The 18,338-nt window shown below is 37.3% G+C and overlaps 1 protein-coding gene across 4 annotated transcripts in view; it reads right to left on the reverse strand.

Annotated features, from left to right (window-relative positions):
* The window catches only part of LOC131040255 (phosphoinositide phospholipase C 2), a 115,305-nt gene that overhangs the window by 73,910 nt on the left and 23,057 nt on the right, over nucleotides 1–18,338 (reverse strand). For all 4 annotated transcript variants that reach the window (XM_059207741.1, XM_057973151.2, XM_059207740.1 and 1 more), the window contains exons 2-6: nucleotides 10,370–10,566; nucleotides 9,772–9,907; nucleotides 9,411–9,659; nucleotides 8,993–9,234; nucleotides 8,766–8,883 (exon numbers count right to left, since the gene is read on the reverse strand). In XM_059207741.1, the coding sequence (XP_059063724.1) occupies nucleotides 8,766–8,883; nucleotides 8,993–9,234; nucleotides 9,411–9,659; nucleotides 9,772–9,907; nucleotides 10,370–10,566 (942 nt within the window). The remainder of the gene's footprint in view (nucleotides 1–8,765; nucleotides 8,884–8,992; nucleotides 9,235–9,410; nucleotides 9,660–9,771; nucleotides 9,908–10,369; nucleotides 10,567–18,338) is intronic.

The raw sequence follows: 18,338 nt of genomic DNA on the forward strand, positions 1-18,338 counted from the left end.
CCGTGAGGAATATCACTAAATACCTTGGCATGTCTGTCAAGAATCTCCTGTATATCTGGTGGATGACTCTTCACCCGAGGCTCCGATGAAGATGGCATAACTAAGCACTTTGTTGCCCACTCTATGTCATTATGCCGAAAAAGTCTCTCCATTCTCCTCAAAGAGACTACCCTGCAACTCCCATCTGAAAGTCCCCTAAGAACAACAGTCCTACCCTCATGCTGAAACCTCATTTCAACTTCGCTAGGTTGAAAGTGAACTCAACCAATGATGCCATCCATGTCATACTGAGGATGACATCGTAATCTCCCATGTCCACAACATAGAAATCATCCTCCAACTCATAGCCATCTCCAAATCTAATGCGAAGATTTGAAACCTTCTGAGTACATAATAGCTTTTGGCCATTAGCCACCATGACTCTAAAACCATCATGCTCTTCTGTCTGTAAGCCTCTCCTGGCTACCAACTGTGTATCTATAAAGTTATGTGTAGCCCCAGTGTCAATGAGAGATATCACTTTCTGCCCCTGGATAGTACCCCTGACCTTAAATGTGATTGCCTTTTGGGCCCCTGTCAAGCGTGCCAACGATCTATCATCCTTAGGAATGCTGCTCTCCTCTATCGTGTTACCCTCATCTGAATCGGAGTGCTGATCCTCCCCCTCTGACTCTGACTCCTCTGCTGAAAAATACTCCATTTGATTTGCCTTAGCCTTGAGAGGGCATTTATGAGATAAGTCCCAAGGCTCTCTACACTGGAAGCACAGTTTCTTCTTTCGAAGTTCATTCAAGGTTTCACTGTCTAGTCCTTTTGATCCTTCTTTGGGTTTGTTATACTCTTTCTGAAATGGTTTTTTGTCTTTGTCCTTGCGGTAGGAAGAATTTGTTGAATGGTATTTTCCTTTGTATACCGAAGGGGCCAAATCTCGTGCCTTTTTAGTTGCTTCTGCTAAGGTGAGTGGATCATGTCCCTTCACCCAACCACGTAATGGATCAACAAGCCCATCACAAAATAACACCACCAATCTCCTAGGAGAGATATCAGTAACAAGTACAGACAAACGCTGAAACTCGGCGATGTAAGCATCCACAGAACCTGACTGTTTTAACTGTGCTAGCTCCTTGAAATGTAACTCGGGATCCCTAGTGTCAAATCTCTCAATCAATCTTTCTGTGAATTCCTCATAGGATGTAATCTGATTATGCCCCAGAGTCACCATGCCATGATGCCACCATTCATGCGCAACGTCGTCCAAATGCATAGCCGCATACTTGATAGCCTCCTCCTCAGGCATAGGATTAAGCTGCAAGTATGTATCTACCTTCTGCACCCAAGCTCATGCGGTCATCTTCCCTGAAGCATCATAATAAGGCAAGGAAAGTTTTCCAACTTTCTTTCTCAACTCAAAATTCTGATTCCTCCCTCCTGCTCTAGGCATATGTCTCATCCTCAAGTCCATATAATCTTTGAGGGAAATATCTGCCTGAAACTCGGGTCCACTGGCCTCCCAGTCCCTCCTGAACTGACCCTGTAACTCAGTAATCTGCGGTTCGTTCACTGGTTGAACCGGATCCCTAGGTGGGAAGGTGGGTAGAAGAGGTCTCGAGCTCGCTGTTCGAGCTAGGCGTGCAACATGTCTAAAGTTATCCGCCTCATTCCCATTGTTGCCATGTCCATTATTACCATTAATGTTATTCTCAGGGCCATTGTTGTTGCCTCGGCCTCCATTATTATCATTGCCCTTATTGTCATCGTTTCCCCCATTGTTATTGTTTCCATTGTTGGCATCACCTGGATTAATATTGACGCGCATCTGTCTAGCCATAAGATGCAACATCCTGTCCATTCGCCTATTTTGCTCCTGTTGCATACGCTGCCCTTGCTCTAACATACCCAGTAACTGTCTGAACATTACCTCCCCCTAATCTGGACTGGTATTCCTATCATCTCGGTCACCCATACTGCTGTCCTGATCAAAGAATATCTCCTCTATGTCTGTATGACTGGATTCTATGTCCACCTGCACGAATGAACTAGATTGCTCACTCTGTGAGTTCAAATTTATGTTTTGTCTTGCTTTGGTATGGCGGAAGTTATAAGGGCCCTATTGCATGCTTAAACATACATGCTTAGCATGTTTTTTAATTCATTAATTTCTGATTTTAGTGTTTTTATATTTCGTCAAACACTTTTCCCTCTATCCGGCTGTTCCAAAGTCTCTATAAGACCTCCACAGGATGGCAGGACTTATAGCTCTGATACCACTGTAATGGACACCCCGGAATGCCCAAAAACCATACCAATTGCTGCTAGGAATTTTATCAAACAGTTTGCATCCAACTCCTTATTTCTCCGTTTAATGTTTTAATTTCCCTTATGGCTCCGGAAATGAAATGTTGGTTTGTTTTACATGGAATTGAAATCACAGAATATGGACAAGAATGAAACTACAATAATATGCAAACTGAAAATTGAACTACTGTTGATAAGATGTTATTTTCAGATTTTAATAAAATCAAATACATGGCAGATTATCAACTCACTAATTATTCCAGCATTATTGACATAATACTCCAGCAATCATTTTCAATCTTGCTGCTACAATGACATGAATAATACCCGTGTGAATAGTGTTGCAGCAATATTAATTTGTCTTCAACAGGTCCAATATCTTCATAAAATCATCTCCTCAAAATGGCATAAGCATTGGACAAGTAGGGAAGAAGATGTGAACAAACATTAAATCTGCCTGTAGCTGGAAATGCAGCCGATCTGCCTGATAATGAAGCTGATAGCAATGGATTCCAAAGGCCAAACCCCAAAGGAATGACGTCTAGAATGTCACAAGAAAGGATAGATGTCCTCTAATGCCAAGAACGGAACTGCAACTCACACATACCAATTCTTCTCATATTCAACATATCTAATGAAGCCACAAATACTTTCTTTCATTCTTTTTCCAAGGGTCGACTCAACTCTCCTGGGCAATGTGGGATAAAAGATGAGCAATATAAAACATATATTAAAATATTCACTTATGTCTCCCTTGGGTACAGATCCCCATAAAATAAATATTAGAGTAACACTTTAATATTTTACAAATTAAAGTAAATGTTACTTTAATAAAACTTCAAGCATTAAAATGTATTAGCAATCGGACTCCGAATAATGCGAGTGATAGCTCGTCGGAAAGCTCTCACCGAGGAGTATCAAATCCAAACACCAAAACTAGCCTCCACTATGTCCTGCTGACTTACTAAAAATAGTAAGTATGCTTGAAACTGAGTAAATCAACTTCGTTTTGGCCCAAACTGGAAATGACTAGGCCAAAACACTCCGGGATCCCCTTAAACCCTTCGTTAGCCCTCGGGACCATGTAGAACAAGGCTAACGCACACACACTTGGTCAACTGCTAAAGTGGGGACATTACAAAATAAAAAGCAAACATGTGAATGGAAGGTTATAAATATTGAATTGGCAATTGAACCAATAAAGGAAAAAAACATCCATATGCATCAACTAGAAGAACAAACATCTTTGTTTGTCATTACAAAAAAACCAATATAGAAGATGATGTTCTCAAGACAATGATCTAGGATAAGTGGGTCGATACAAACAACCATGAGAAGAAGCAAGATTCTTCTTCTAATACCTATCTTAGCATCCATGAATAACAATCCTCTAAAAATAGAGACAAAGTTGGAAAGGCGCATCTCCGCTTGTAATCTAAATAATGAATGTTAAAGGAAAGTTGGGCCTCTAAACTTGGGTGAAGATAAGGGACCTACGTAAGTGTTCACACCTAGAAGTAGACATTGTGCCATTTACAAACATGAACATCATAGACAAAGAGCAGCGAGCAACTGGCTGAAAGGAAGAAGTAATCAGTTTGCTCTTCAAGGGTAAAGTTTCGGAATTATGTAGGTAACAATAAAAGTAGTGAAAGCCCTAGGCCCTTGTAAAATGACAAAGCTCCCTAAGTATTATAATCGATGGGGCACCTAGAAAAAAATGATACTTTGCTTCCACCTAATAGAGAGATCAAAGATGAAAAAATCCTACCATCTCAAGGAATAGGGTAATTTATCTTAATTTGTAGCTAGCATAGCAAGTGGGTGAAGGGGGATCCTTAGGTCATATGAAAAATTATTCCAAATGCAGTTAGGAGGATTCTTAGGTCGTATGATAAGAAGTTAAGAAATAAGACTTGAAAACATTAATGTCTTCATGTTGATCTTGAATTCTTGCCTACGAAATTCTTTTCTAAACATTTTTATAAACATATTGGAATATAAATAATATTATCGTTTGTCATCTTTAGAGATGACACAAACTCAGAGAGTTTGATAAATTGTGGGAGATACAAGGCTGTGATCCTACTTAATGTTTACATAGCTAAAATTTTACAAACATTTGGCAACGTTCTAGTAATTGAAACTAATAAAGCTGATTAAATCGTTACGTTGCTGAATTGGAAAATGGAACAGGTATGTGGGTACAAAACACTGGTACATTAGAATTTTTGGGGGGGTTGGGTATGTTTCGGTATGTTCATAAAAAAAATATATATATTTGTATGTGTGTGTGTATGTAGCTAAAAAATTAGAATTAAGTTTAGAATGTCATACACAAATACATATGCTAAACAAAACCATTATAAATTTCAAATTTTGAAACATAACATACTAATTTAAATTCAGTTTTCAATATCAAAAACATAAAACTAGAATCTCATGATAGATAAGTTCTGAGTTCACTAATCAGCACTATAGGTCTTAAGAATATCAAAAAGATCAAACTAGAATCACTAAACATTTCGGAAACATTTTGGCATCTAAAACCACGAACCCTGGATGCACCCACGAGATTCGTTTCAGAATCCAATTCCAGTACGTTTCATATCCAAAATCGCCCTAAAAATCCCACGATTCAGCAGCTTGGCTTTTAAAATATCAACCTGATCCTAACAAAATTTCTTTTTTGAGGCATTCGTGCATACCATTAATAGCAAGCACCCTCACATGCTTAGAATATATGTCTAAAGCATAAAACACATGCAATTGACAAATATGATCAAATTTTCTTGTGTATAATCAAGTACTAAAACGTTTTAAGATTAGATATCCTATGGATAGAGTTGCCCCTTTTAAGGAGGCAAATTTAAAAATGCTGCAAATAAATATATTAAGGTTATACTCGTTATTTTTTAAGGACTCAACAACTCGTGCTGATATGGAAAATATATTAAAAGATGCATCCAATACGAAGCAGTAAGCAAGCTCAAGTGTGACGATTGCATAGGATATTCTAGTGCAATGACATTCAAGACAATAATGAGCAAGTCTTGGATTTTGCTGTTCACAAAATTTGCATAGATGTGTTTTGTAATGAAGGCTTAACTACAACAAAAAACTAACACGTAATCTACTCTTCAGACCAAGACCAAATTGATACCTTTCTTAACTATTCAATTCCAATTCTAACAATGCACTGGCTAATGCAGAAATGAATGCAGATGGTTGGGTGGTTTGACTTTGGAGTGACCAAATTTGTGGAGGTGAGCATATGAGATAAGGGTTCCAAGGTCAAATGGGAATTTGATTGTAGTTACTATAATTGCGTTGGTGCCAAGTGAGATTACAGAACCTTGAATTAATTTCTCTCAATCAATGTGTTTGTTAAATAACTCACTACAAGCATATCTGCAAGAGCCCAGATTCCCATATGCTAAACACTTGTCATATGCATACAAGGAGTTTCAACACTTAAAGTCATCAATATGTTCACAACATCAAGTGGTGACATCATTAATTACAACTACAAGTCTACATCATTAACCCTGCCACTCTCCCTTAATGTTGACTTTGTGGTTTGTTGATATTTACTCCAAGACCCTCTAAAAAAAGCTCTACGATTTTTAACCCAAGCAATTTGTCAAAGGTGTTACTCATTTGTTGACTTAAAGGGCAATCTGATGTGTGCATTCTGAACCTGTTCTCTATTAAACTGGTGATACAACTTAATATGCTTGGTACAAGCATGAAACGAGATTATTGGAAATCTCCAAAACATTATAATTATCACTGTCACCATAAACATTTGTCGATTTTGAGTGAAGCAGTCCAACAATGACGTTGTCCTCTACCTCAGTTGATGTAAATGCAATATTGAATTGCTTCTCTCGGCTCCATGATTTAATTGCTGAACCAAGACAGAAGCAATATTAAAAGTTGTGAATCTGCTATCACTGCATCTTTCCCAATCCAATGTGAAAACCTTTACTTATTGTGGATAAATTGGATATTCTTCCATCACTGCATACTTGCCAAAACAGTATGAAAACCGTTACATATTGTGGACAAATATCAAAGCCATACTCTAATGTACCATGCAAATATTTCAACATTTTATATACATCAAACCAATGGTTCTGTCTGGGATTATTCATGATCTAATAGATTGCCAACTTAGTACAAGATATCCGGTCTATCTACGGTCAGATAAAGTAAACTTCGAACTAGTTTTCAATACAGATTGTCATTCATGGGTTTTCCTTCAACTTTTGGTCCATGCAAAGCAGGAATATATGTCCTCAATCTTATATAGGATGTAAAATTCCTTCTAAAGAAACAGATTATCTAAATTTCACATATGCTAATATAAACTCCATCATCATATTTAAAACATTCTTACAGGGAGTACATATCTCATCAATTTTAGTAGCATATAAAATGAAATTACACTGGACAAGAATTTGGGAGGTACAACATAGTGAAGAGTATAAAGAAATAACATTATTTGGAAGACAAGAAAACAAAATTAATGATGAAGTAACAACAAAATCTTTGCATTTAGAATTAAATGATAAAAGATTAAGGAAGAGAGAATCGGTTCTGTTAACTCTAAGAAATGCCAAAATTCAGAAAACCTAGACCTTACCTTACAATTAAGCAATTCTTACTTTTCAGATATACTAACCTACTTAGGATGATGCCAGGCAGGAGTTGCTTCATGCGGTTTCACCCTCTATTGATTTAAGATTTACATTAGATTCTGCAAGCTTGATAACTAGCACGAATACAGAAAATACATAAACAACATCTATTTAACATAGTGTTCCACCGGCGTTGGGGACGGGGGGACAGGGGGATGTGGGGACGGGTTTCCAAGACGGGGGGACCAAGGGCCTAAGTTTGGGGACAGCAGGGGGACGGCGGCAAGGGGGTGGCGGGGTGGTGGTGCTGATATAGTTATACATATACATATAGTACTTGAAAAACTATTTTTGAAAAGATGTATGACAGTATAACAGTACAAGAATTACATTTCAAATGAAACTAAAGGAAATTTGAAATACCCCCAAAAAAGTCACTTTTTAAAAAAAATTTAATTTTAAACATTGCATATACATGGGGGCGACGGGAGACATTTGGGCATCTCCTCGTCCCTCGAGAGACGTCTGTTGAGGGATGGGGAGATGCCCAGACGTCTCCCAAGGAGACGAGGAGACATCTCCACGTCTCCTTGGAAGACGCGAAGACGTCTCCGACGGCGCTTGGGTGGTGGTGGCGGAGGACGTCGCATCCCCGTCCCGTTGTCCCGGAGACGTCCCCATCTCCGAGACGCGGCCAAAAAGGGGGGGGGATGCATCCCCATGGAACACTAATTTAACATAAATCGCATGCCAGAATACAAACCATAAGCAACACAACCACCATCGTTAGATCAAGCCTTAGCAATTAATATGCTGAGTTCTAACAAACGGTACACTTCTATGATCAGACCTAAGCTCCAAGTGATTTTTCACCGTGTCATGTCCCTGCGTTTCGTGTGAGTGCACAATCTTATTCAACAATACACAAGATAATTTACCCATTGTACAAGTTTAGCCTCTGGAGACCATAGAAGACTGTCCTATTGCTTTGGATGAACCTTTTATCGCAAAACATTGATAAATACCCTCCTTACTATATAGAATGTGGGCCCCTTCTAAACAAAGTCTTATCTAAATTTAATATATATTAGCATATAATCTTTGTCATCTCGAACATATTCCTACTTTAAATTTCTTATCTATCAAAATGGAAAGTACAATATTCCTGTTGTAGGCCAACAAAGAGGTGAGAGGAATAGAAAAATGGGATCACGAGCTAAAAGAAATGACAATGAACATTTTAAAGAAAACTAATAAATTGAAAAAGACAAAGATATGTTTTGAAGACCTTACTAATTATGGAAAAGAAGCAATACATCTTCCCCACTTGTAGGTATCTTTTGGTTGAGAATTTTATTGAAATTGAGAAATAACAAAGGATAGGATCAAACTAAAATTTGAAGGACATTTTCCACAAAAGAAGTCTGCCAGTTAGAGGTAGCTCTGCCCATAAAGAGGAAAGTTTTACTTCAGATGTTTTAAGTTAGAGCAGGAAAGCCATAATCTAATAATGGTCAACTAATTTGCAAAATGTCTATGCAGCACCTACTAATTTTAGCAAACCATCACCTCTAGCGGTCCCTTGTATATGCATGTAGAATATTAATAATAAATAATAACCATGTTGATCACGAAATGAAATAACTCAAGTAGCAAACCATGTCCAACTCAACAACATGCATCTCGAAAAATCGAAAATTTACAAAATCAACATATAATATCTATATCATCTTGATTATAGGTATGGTCAGCAGAAAATATCTATTTGATTATTGATATTAACAAAACTGCTAACGAGAAAAATATGGACATCAAAGGCAGATTTACCTGCATATTTAAGGCTACCATCTGAGCCCCATGAAACCAAGCAATCAAAGGGTTATAATTTGAGGAATCAACCCGAGTACCCTTTGGATATACTCTCAAGATGTTCTTCTGAGTGAATCTGCAGTAAACTAAACAGTTAATACCAAATGCCAAGGATGTACATACTACCAAGGCAAAATTGTAGAGGATTTTAAATCTAGAAAACGATTTAAGTCCTCATGAATTACCTAACCAGATGACTTGAATGAGAACTGGCAGCCTTTTCAAGCTGTGGTTCACTTAAACTAACACGTCTGACTTGCTTCTCGTCCACTTTGATGGCATCCTTCAAACTTCCCCCTTTTGGCTTGCCTGCTCTAATTGTTATAAGGCGCTTGTACTCGGGTGCTGCATCTTTATCTGGGTTTCTTTGCAAAGTCTCTTCGTCGTCATCAGAATCTTCTGCAACTGGCTCGAGGCCATTTGGACCCTGCAATTATACAGCTTTAAGATTTTATAAATTGGTAATGAGTGACAAATGAGAGAAAATGTGTTGATTTTGCAAAAGAAAGATAAGTGTATCAGAAAACGGGGATAATATGGGCAAAAAAGGAGTAGCAGGCACATAAATATTTGAATTGAATATACTTATATAACTACTATTACCTTTCCTTCACTTGGCACATTCCCACGATAATCTGGGATTTCATCACCCCAAGGTTCTTCATCAGGTGTTTTTTGTTTCAACTTGTCCCCATTTGCCTTAATTTCAGCAGTCTTAGAATCTGAATATTCTTTTGGAGGTTTGGTTGAGATGATGATGCGTCTTTTCAAGGATTCTGGTGTTGGGAATTCTTCCAAGTCTTCTGAATCTTTTGGATAATAGAGCAATTCCCCAAAGGTTTCAATGATCAACTGTCATAAAATTGCTGAACAAGTTAAATGAAGTCAAAGCTGCCTCCTCTACAGTTGATTTCAAAAAGTAGGCAAAATAAGGAATCTCCTAACTGCAGGACTAGTGATTTACCTCTGCTGCTTTGGCTTGAAGATCTTTGGTTAGGTGATCCTCCAAAGTAATTATGACTGGATATGGGGATGCATCAAAGGCGTGCATTTTTATTGAATCGAGACATTTCTTAAAGTCTACAGGAGTAGTCAAAGTCCTGAGTTAGCAAACATTTTGTTTCATCAGTGAATTGGAATGGTTATTTTCAGCTAGCAAACACAGAAAGTGCTTGTCATAAAAGATGCAGTCATTAAAAATTACCAACATATGAGAACTTTTAATGGTATAAATGTGGCAAATGATGCAGTCTGTTGTTCAAGAACACGTGATATGGTGATTGATTATATTTGAGGGCCAGTTGGACTTGGATCACAAAAAAATCAGATATCTATATCAATAATGCTCAATGTCTGTGGATGTTTCGGAATCTTCCATGTTTTCGTTTATGATACTCATCTAAGTTAACCATGATGTTTTCAACATTATTAGTCAAAATACATAAATTTATAACATACAAAAATTATTCTATAGAAAGCAATTATTATAACAATAAATATCATCCCCATCACCTATACCCTGTAGAGTTTAGAAATTTTCTTAACCAGCTGGAAATTTATACCTTCCATGGAGAACAAGTATGTTATCTTTTGATGAATTTGGCCAAATATCCAGCTCGATGACCCGTACACCTTTTTTAAGAGCTTTGATAATAGGAGCATCACTACAGTCGCTGCTCAGTTGATTACCTGTTAGATATGAATTATGTCCCGTGTATATGAAGTAATGAGACAATGGTGCTGTCATATCATGGTGAACCTACATTATCCATCAACGCAGTCAGCTCACCAAGATAGTCGACCATTGCAATAAGTCCACTTAATTTCTATTGAGTTGCATCAAATTTTCAGAAATTATAAGCTCAATCAGCAACATGTGCATTTTTAAATCTGTGACAATATCAAAAAATCTAACTTCATCAATGTTCCACAAGTTCCATGACATGCTAGGTTTGGTTTTCATCATACTGCACAAAATTAAAATAAATGTGCTTTCTTTAACTTGATATTAGACTTTCTAATTCAAATAGTTATTTAGTTAATTAACCATTTTCATTTTATATAATGTGCAAATGGTATAGAAAGGGTCAGTTCTCCAAGAGAGAAAAATAAGATGGCTGATATCTCTCACATAATGTTCTGAAGTTTCTCGTTCACCTCTGAAAATGAGAGTCTGCTACATTTTAATCAAGTACAACTTGGCATTACATTGGGGCATATTTCAAAACAAAATTATTTTCTCTTTATCGAAATCTAGTGAATAGTTGAACTTGAAAGCATAATTATAGCTGCAACAATCTATCTTCTTTTGTTCATTTGCGGATTATTTCACTTGGGATTTCTCTCTTATCACGAGCATATTGATGCCTCTATCTAAATTTGCACATATCATTGTAAATTATGCATGCAAAAACACCTGTCTCTGAGAAAATTCTGTACACAACACAAGTAAGGAAAATGAATCTCCCCAACTTTGCTTTCAATGTTTACATTGATTAAAAGAAGATATAATAATAGTTGTATCCTTTATATCACCAAAAAGTTTTTATACTCGACGAGTTCTGAATGCTGTGCTTCTAATCGATCAATATTATTCCAGCAGAGGCACAGGTTATAAATCCAAGAAATTACAGTGTGCTTAAACATTTGCGGCCAAAAAATTTCGAAACATCAAAAAGCAGTACAAGCTGTTATCAATATGGAAACCAAACACTCGGCCAAAAAGTACAAGTTGTGCCAAAATACCTGATACAACCTGATTAATGAACACCAAAAAAAACATAGGTTTTAAATTTTAATTCCTGGGAGCCATGTCAAGTGTTGACATTGGTTAAAAGAGACAATTCAGATCTGGGTGCAGGGTACTCCAAAAAGACGAGGCTTGGAGCAAGTCTTGAAAGAGATTACCGAGGTACTGGTAGCAAAGCCAAAGGGTTACCCCGAAAGGGAAATTTACCAGTGGAAATATGCACATCATGAAATGCAAACACAACTATATGAACCTCATAGAATATGATTTTAGCTTCAAGCTTTCAACCTAACAGGACACTTAACTTTGGAGTTTATTCTAAGAAATGTTGAGCGTTGCCATTAAAGAGATTTATTAATTCATGTTTAAATTATTGGAATTGTGATGTATCTTTTTCATGTTTTGTATATGAATTGGGAATCCTGGAAGTTTTGGAGGGAAAGTCTTTAAAGTGTTTAATTAGATTTTTTTTTTTTACGTGATTTTTAAGTAGATCTAAAAAAAGATTTACGTAAATTGTAAAAAAATTTATGGTATGCTTATTAATATGTGACCATATATTCAAATTTTGGTCTGTAAAGTTTTACACTTCAACTGCATGCAGCTTATAGGTTGAGATGTCTCATAATATAGCAGGTTAAATGTCTCTTTTGTCAGCACAACGAAAGCTTGTAAAATCTTTTCTTGGACTACTTTTGGACCCCCCCAAAAAAAAATGGAATGATGGAATGTTCTGTTAAATTATCTGTCTGTTATTTTTATCATGTTTTATGTTGGAAATAAATTATTTTTAATTTTGGTTTGCATAATAATATGGTTGCAGATTCTATGAGACATTCTATTTTGTTTAATATAAGGAAAAGTATATGCTTAACTGTTCTTTCAAACTATAATATTCATCACAAAGCAGAAATTTTAAAATTTTATTTTGATATCGTTTTCCAAATTATTTCATTGTGCTCTCAACTGAAAGAAGTGCCCAAAGAACATATGAAGATTAATTATCATTTGGACAAGATTAAATTCCAAATGCTTCAACTCCATTTTGAAGATACAGTGTATTCTAAACAGCTGCAATACATGCTAAAGTTTAAATTGTAATCTTGTTCTGATTTGTATGACTTTTCTGGAAGTTATGTGGTTGTCCGGTGTCCCACAGTTTTTGTTGCTAGTATAGGCCTGTTTATAATGTTCCAGTTTCATTTCTTTTATAAACAACCTGTTGGTTTTCTTCTTGTATGTAATTTATTTGTATTATATTACAGTGTTACCCAGGGACGCGTCCCCGACCTGAAAACCCCCGTCCCCATCCCGGGGACGTTTCAGGGACTTGGGGACAGCCAGGGGACATTTCCCCCCGTCCCCAAATTGCCCTATTTTTTGGGGGATGTCCCCGAAACGGGGGGACGCCTGCCCTAGCTCTGGGGGATGTCCGTACGTCCCAGGGACTGCTGGGGACGGCTGGGATGTCCCCAATCCGTACCGGGGACGGCCAGACGTCCCCCATTCTAAGGCCCTTAAAAAATATTAAAAAAATTTAAAAAGTTGTATTTTCAATTTTTTATTTAAATTTTCTAATATAGGCCCCTTATTAATTCAAATTGTTATTAAAAATAAAAAAAAATAAAAGATAACATTTATTAAATTTTAAATTTATTAATTTAATTCATAATTTTGACAATGAAACCATATGGCAGCAGTGTAGCCTTTGGGCATTTTGACACAGATTAGAAAATTGCCAAACTCGGCGAGTTAATAGAAAAATAACACCCAACGCCTTTATTAAAGAATAAGTTTTTTTGGCCTCGCGGGGCGCTGCCCCTTGACCCCGCAAGGGGCGATGCCCCTTGACCCCACCTTGGGGGCGCTGCCCCCAAACCCCCGTTGAAAAATATGGGGGGAAACTGCGTCGATAGAAGTAGGGAAAATTTAACCTCCGAATCTATTGATATGCATATTGACAATGTGAACGAATTGAAATTCTGATTTATGAATGCATAATTGCATATTGTCTATTGAGCATTAACAATGTTGTATGTTCAGAATTTACATTCTAAAATGTTTTCAACTTTTCATAGTATCATACACATGCTATTTCCATGTTTTATTGTTTTCATATGAATATAATGTATGTATGCATGCTTTATCCACATTTTCATATGAACATTTAGAATTTTGAAATTTCCCTATATATTTTAAATTTTTCCTATATTTTATATACCTGTCCCCTTTGCCGTCCCCCGCTGTCCCCAAATTTGGCAAAAAAAATTGTCGTCCCGAAAACGCATCCCGCCGTCCCCTGTCGTCCCCGTCCCGGAAACTCAGGGTAACTTTGTTATATTAATGATAAAAAAATTTAACAAAAAACTATTATTATTATATTATGAATAATTTTGCCAATAGTGGCATGTTGTGATGGTTAAGTTGTTGTGTTGTTGTTCTTGCCATCAAGGTTCAAGCCCCACCAGTCCATAGCTCCAGGTTAAAAGCGTTTACCCCTTAAAAAAATATATATTATGATAAATATTGATAAATATTATATATATATATATATATATATTAAGAAACTCAATGTTTTGTGAGGCCTTGCCTCTTCAAAAAGCTCATTCAAACTGTCTATCTTTAAGTCATTATCAAACTGGCTATGAATATCTTCATATATTGCACACTACTTGATGAAATGCCATTCCATTTTCACCACCCCCTTGCCGCAAAAAATGCAAATCCTTTCTTCCCAGCCTTCTTTGGACACCTTCCATCTACTAGTTTCACATCTCAGATGATGAGAACTAGTCCTCATCTATGCAATTATAATTTTGGCTTTTCCCTTAATCGTAGATCTCAAATAAATTTTCTCATCATGCTTCCATGTGGGGTTAAATTCTTTGATATAATATGCTTTTTTTTCTGCCTAACTATTTTGTCCACATGGCATTCCTGAATTTTTCTAACACCCACTTTTTTATCTCCTCATTAATGTTAGGACAGTCATACAGATTCATTTCCCACTTGTCCATATTTTCAACCTTTTATAAGTAGCATAACAACTGAATAATCGTTGAAAACTCAATTAAGAACATACCAGCCTCCGCTAAAAGAATCTCATATGGAATCGTTGATTTGACTCTAAGGCTGCTAAAAATTAGATGTTTTTGAATTCTTTCTATTTGTTGCTATTTGTGGTTTGACATGCTATTGCCCCAAACCTCACACCTATAAAGGACAACTGAAACCACTAACAAACCAAAAAGGGTTATCTTAGTCTTCCAATCCCACAACTTTGCTTTCCTACACCTGTTCTAAAGAAGGCATAAAGCTCTCCACCCTCCTTGGATCCTCTTTGATCTACATGATTCCCAACTAATCCTATTGTGAGAATCAATTCCTAAGTACTTGCATTCCACCACTACCTCCAAGGGGCTGCCCTCGAAGATAAAATTAACCTATTGCTTCTTTTTTTTCAAATAAAAGATCATGACTTTGGTCTTGCTAGTATTGACTTACATCCTGTTGTGACCATTTCACACATCGCCCCATTAGAATGGGGACCCCCTCTTTTGCTTTTTGTTTTTGCTTTCTCTCTGCTTGTTTTTCTCTCTGCTTTTAGGTTTTTTGAGTGAGTAAGTGGTCTATATGGGCTGCCTGGATTAGGGCTAAACCTTGGAAGCTCGTTTTGGGTTTCTTTCAAGCTAAGTCTAGTCAAATTTTGGAAGATTGTTAATCGTCTGCCTAAAGGTTCAAGATTGCCAGAATGAAACATGCCTTTCAGGAGAGTCAAATTGGTTAGGTCAGGGACAGGATGAATAGGTCTTAGGTCAGGTCTAGATTGAAGGAAGTTTTTTTTGGTAAGGTCCTATTTGTTTCTGAGTCTGAGTCAGCTAAGCATAGTCAGTGAAGAAAGGGAGTTGATTTGGTTAAGTTAAATGGAGAATGAAATGAATCAAGGGCCTAAAAATGTCAATTTCGCCCTGACCCTTCCAGAGGGTCCAGAGCGAAATTCTTTGTAGACTGGATTTCCTTCACAATTTTGGCTAAGTTTGACATGTTTGAAGATGAATTTATGTGTTCTTGCCTAGAGAGGGATTTGATCGATTTTGGAGAGCAAGATGATGCCTGAAAGAGGATTTTCGCTCCTGACCTCTCCAGAGGGTCCAGAGCGAAGTTCATTCTAAACATAGTGTCTTGCTTTGAGTCGACTTATAATCCTGTTCCTAGCCTTGAAAATGATCTAACCTTGCCTTGTGAAATGGTTTGAAACTTAAAGATTGAGCAATTTGTCTTAGAAAAGGGAATTCGCTCCTAACCCTTCCAGAGGGTCCAGGGCGAAAATTTTATTTAAGCTTATTTTTCACTGACTTTGGCTAAATTGTGATGTGCAAGGCATCTTGGAGGAAAGATTGGAGGTCATTTGATACATTTGAAGATTTGGAAGCATGCAAAATGATGAGTTTTGGACAAGGAAGGCAAATTCGCTCCTAACCCTTCCAAAGGATCCTGAGCGAAATTTTGAATAACTCTCATCTTGCAATGAAAAAGGTCAAGTTTTGGGCATGAATGAAACAAGGACAACTCCCTTTTGCCTCTTGAGAAAGTTTCAACTTAAAAGAATGAGGATTTTGCCTAAAACCTAATTTTCGCTCATGACCCTTCCAGAGGGTCCAGGGCGAAAATCTTTATGGGAGGCATTACTTGCTCAGTTTGGCCGAATTGAGATATCAAAGGCATGATGAAAGGTGGAAAGAGCATGTTGAAACCTTTAGGTATGTTTGGAGATGAAGAAAATGAAAGATTCTGCCTAGGAAGGCAATTTTGCTCCTGACCCTTCCAGAGGGTCCAGAGCGAAATTCCTTATAATCACATTTTTTTTGCCTTTCTTGGACATGAAATCCTATTCCTGGTACAGTGAAAGGTGAGATCCTGCTTAGCAAAGAAGCTTCAAGGTGAAAAATGAAGGATTTTTGGTCAAAATAGTGAAAATCGTACCTGACCCTTCTAGAGGGCCCAGAGCAAATTTTCTCAAAAACACCTTTTTGCTATCAACTTTTGCTAAACCAAGTGGGGGATAAGATGAAACTCGGAAGGAATTGCCCCTAAGAATATGTTAATGTTGGAAGAAATTATCAAAAGGTGGAAGAATTGAGCCCAACTGTGAATTTCGCTCCTGACCCTTCCAGAGGGTCCAGAGCGAAATTCCTAAAAATCACCTTTTTCTTGCAAGGTCAAAACAATTTTTGGTTTTTTATGGTTTGAATGAATGTGAGGAAGTATCCTTTGTCCTTTGAAGATAATTGGGATAGTCAAGAAGAAGCAACCAAGCCTAGAAAAGGAAATTCGCTCCTGACCCTTCCAGAGGGTCCAGGGCGAAAATCCTAAAACCTATCTTTTCCTCCAAAGTTTGAGCAAAGCCAAGCCTAGGCATGGGTTTAAAACGACATTTGGATTGCCCTAGAGTGGAAATGGATGGCCATGAGTGCAAGTTTTGAAGCCAAGGAAGAAATCGCTCCTGACCCTTCCAGAGGGTCCAAGGCGAAATTTCTAAATTCTCCCTTTTTCTTGCAAAATTAAGACAAGATCTTGCTATTCATGATTTGGATGGGAGAGAGGCATGATGTTCTTTGCCTTAGAAGTGATTTGAAGTTAAAAGCATGAAGGAATATGCCTAAAACTCAAAATTCGCTCCTGACCCTTCCAGAGGGCCCAGGGCGAAAATCATAAAATCAGCATATTCCTTCTAAGTTTTTGCTAAGGCAAGGATGCACTAAGGTAGAAATGACCTTTAAGACCATTAATGAGTAATTGTTTGCTTCAAAACTTGATGATTCTATAGGTCAGAGAGGGAAAATCGCTCCTGACCCTTCCAGAGGGTCCAGGGCGAAAATTTGAAAAACCCCTATTTTACCTTGCAAGATCAAGTCAAACTTGGGTGGATTGAATGAGGAAGAGCATTGCATGGCTATGAGTGAAAGATTCGACAAAAGTTGATGAAGGAGTAAGCCTAAGGAGGGAAAATCGCTCCTGACCCTTCCAAAGGATCCAGGGCAAAAATTTGAAAAACCCCTATTTTACCTTGCAAGATCAAGTCAAACTTGGGTGGATTGAATGAGGAAGAGCATTGCGTGGCTATGAGTGAAAGATTCGACAAAAGTTGATGGAGTAAGCCTAAGGAGGGAAAATCGCTCCTGACCCTTCCAAAGGGTCCAGGGCGAAAAACCCTAAAATCACCTTTTTCCTCCTAATTTGAATGAAACAAAGCCCAGAATTCAGTGAAAAAGCCTATTTGAAATGCCTTGAAGAGGTTTTGAACTTTAGAAAATGAAAATTTTGAGCCCAATTATGAATTTCGCTCCTGACCCTTCCAGAGGGTCCAGAGCGAAATTCCCCTAAATGCACTATTTCCTTCAAAATTTTGATGAGCCAACTCAGTGATACAAGGAAATGGACCCTGGAGATTGCCTTGGAGGAGTTCAATGATCAAGCTATGGTGAATTTTGGCCTAAATTGAAAAAATCGCTCCTGACCCCTCCAGAGGGTCCAGGGTGAAATCATTAGGAAGCTTCATTAAGCATTGATCAAACCTTGATATCCCCTAATTTGCACTAAATTACCCAAATTCAAGACATTTGGGAGGTTGAATTAAATTCGCATTAATTAAGGCATTGGCAATTTAATAAATTAATTTTTAGGCCTTGAAATAATTAAAAAATTCACTTGGAGGCATTAAAATTAATTTTTTAAATTAAAAAATGCAAAGGGAGCGCTCAAAAATCATTATTATGCCTTTA

Source organism: Cryptomeria japonica, chromosome 7 (assembly GCF_030272615.1).
Source record: "Cryptomeria japonica chromosome 7, Sugi_1.0, whole genome shotgun sequence".
Taxonomy (NCBI): Eukaryota; Viridiplantae; Streptophyta; class Pinopsida; order Cupressales; family Cupressaceae; genus Cryptomeria; species Cryptomeria japonica.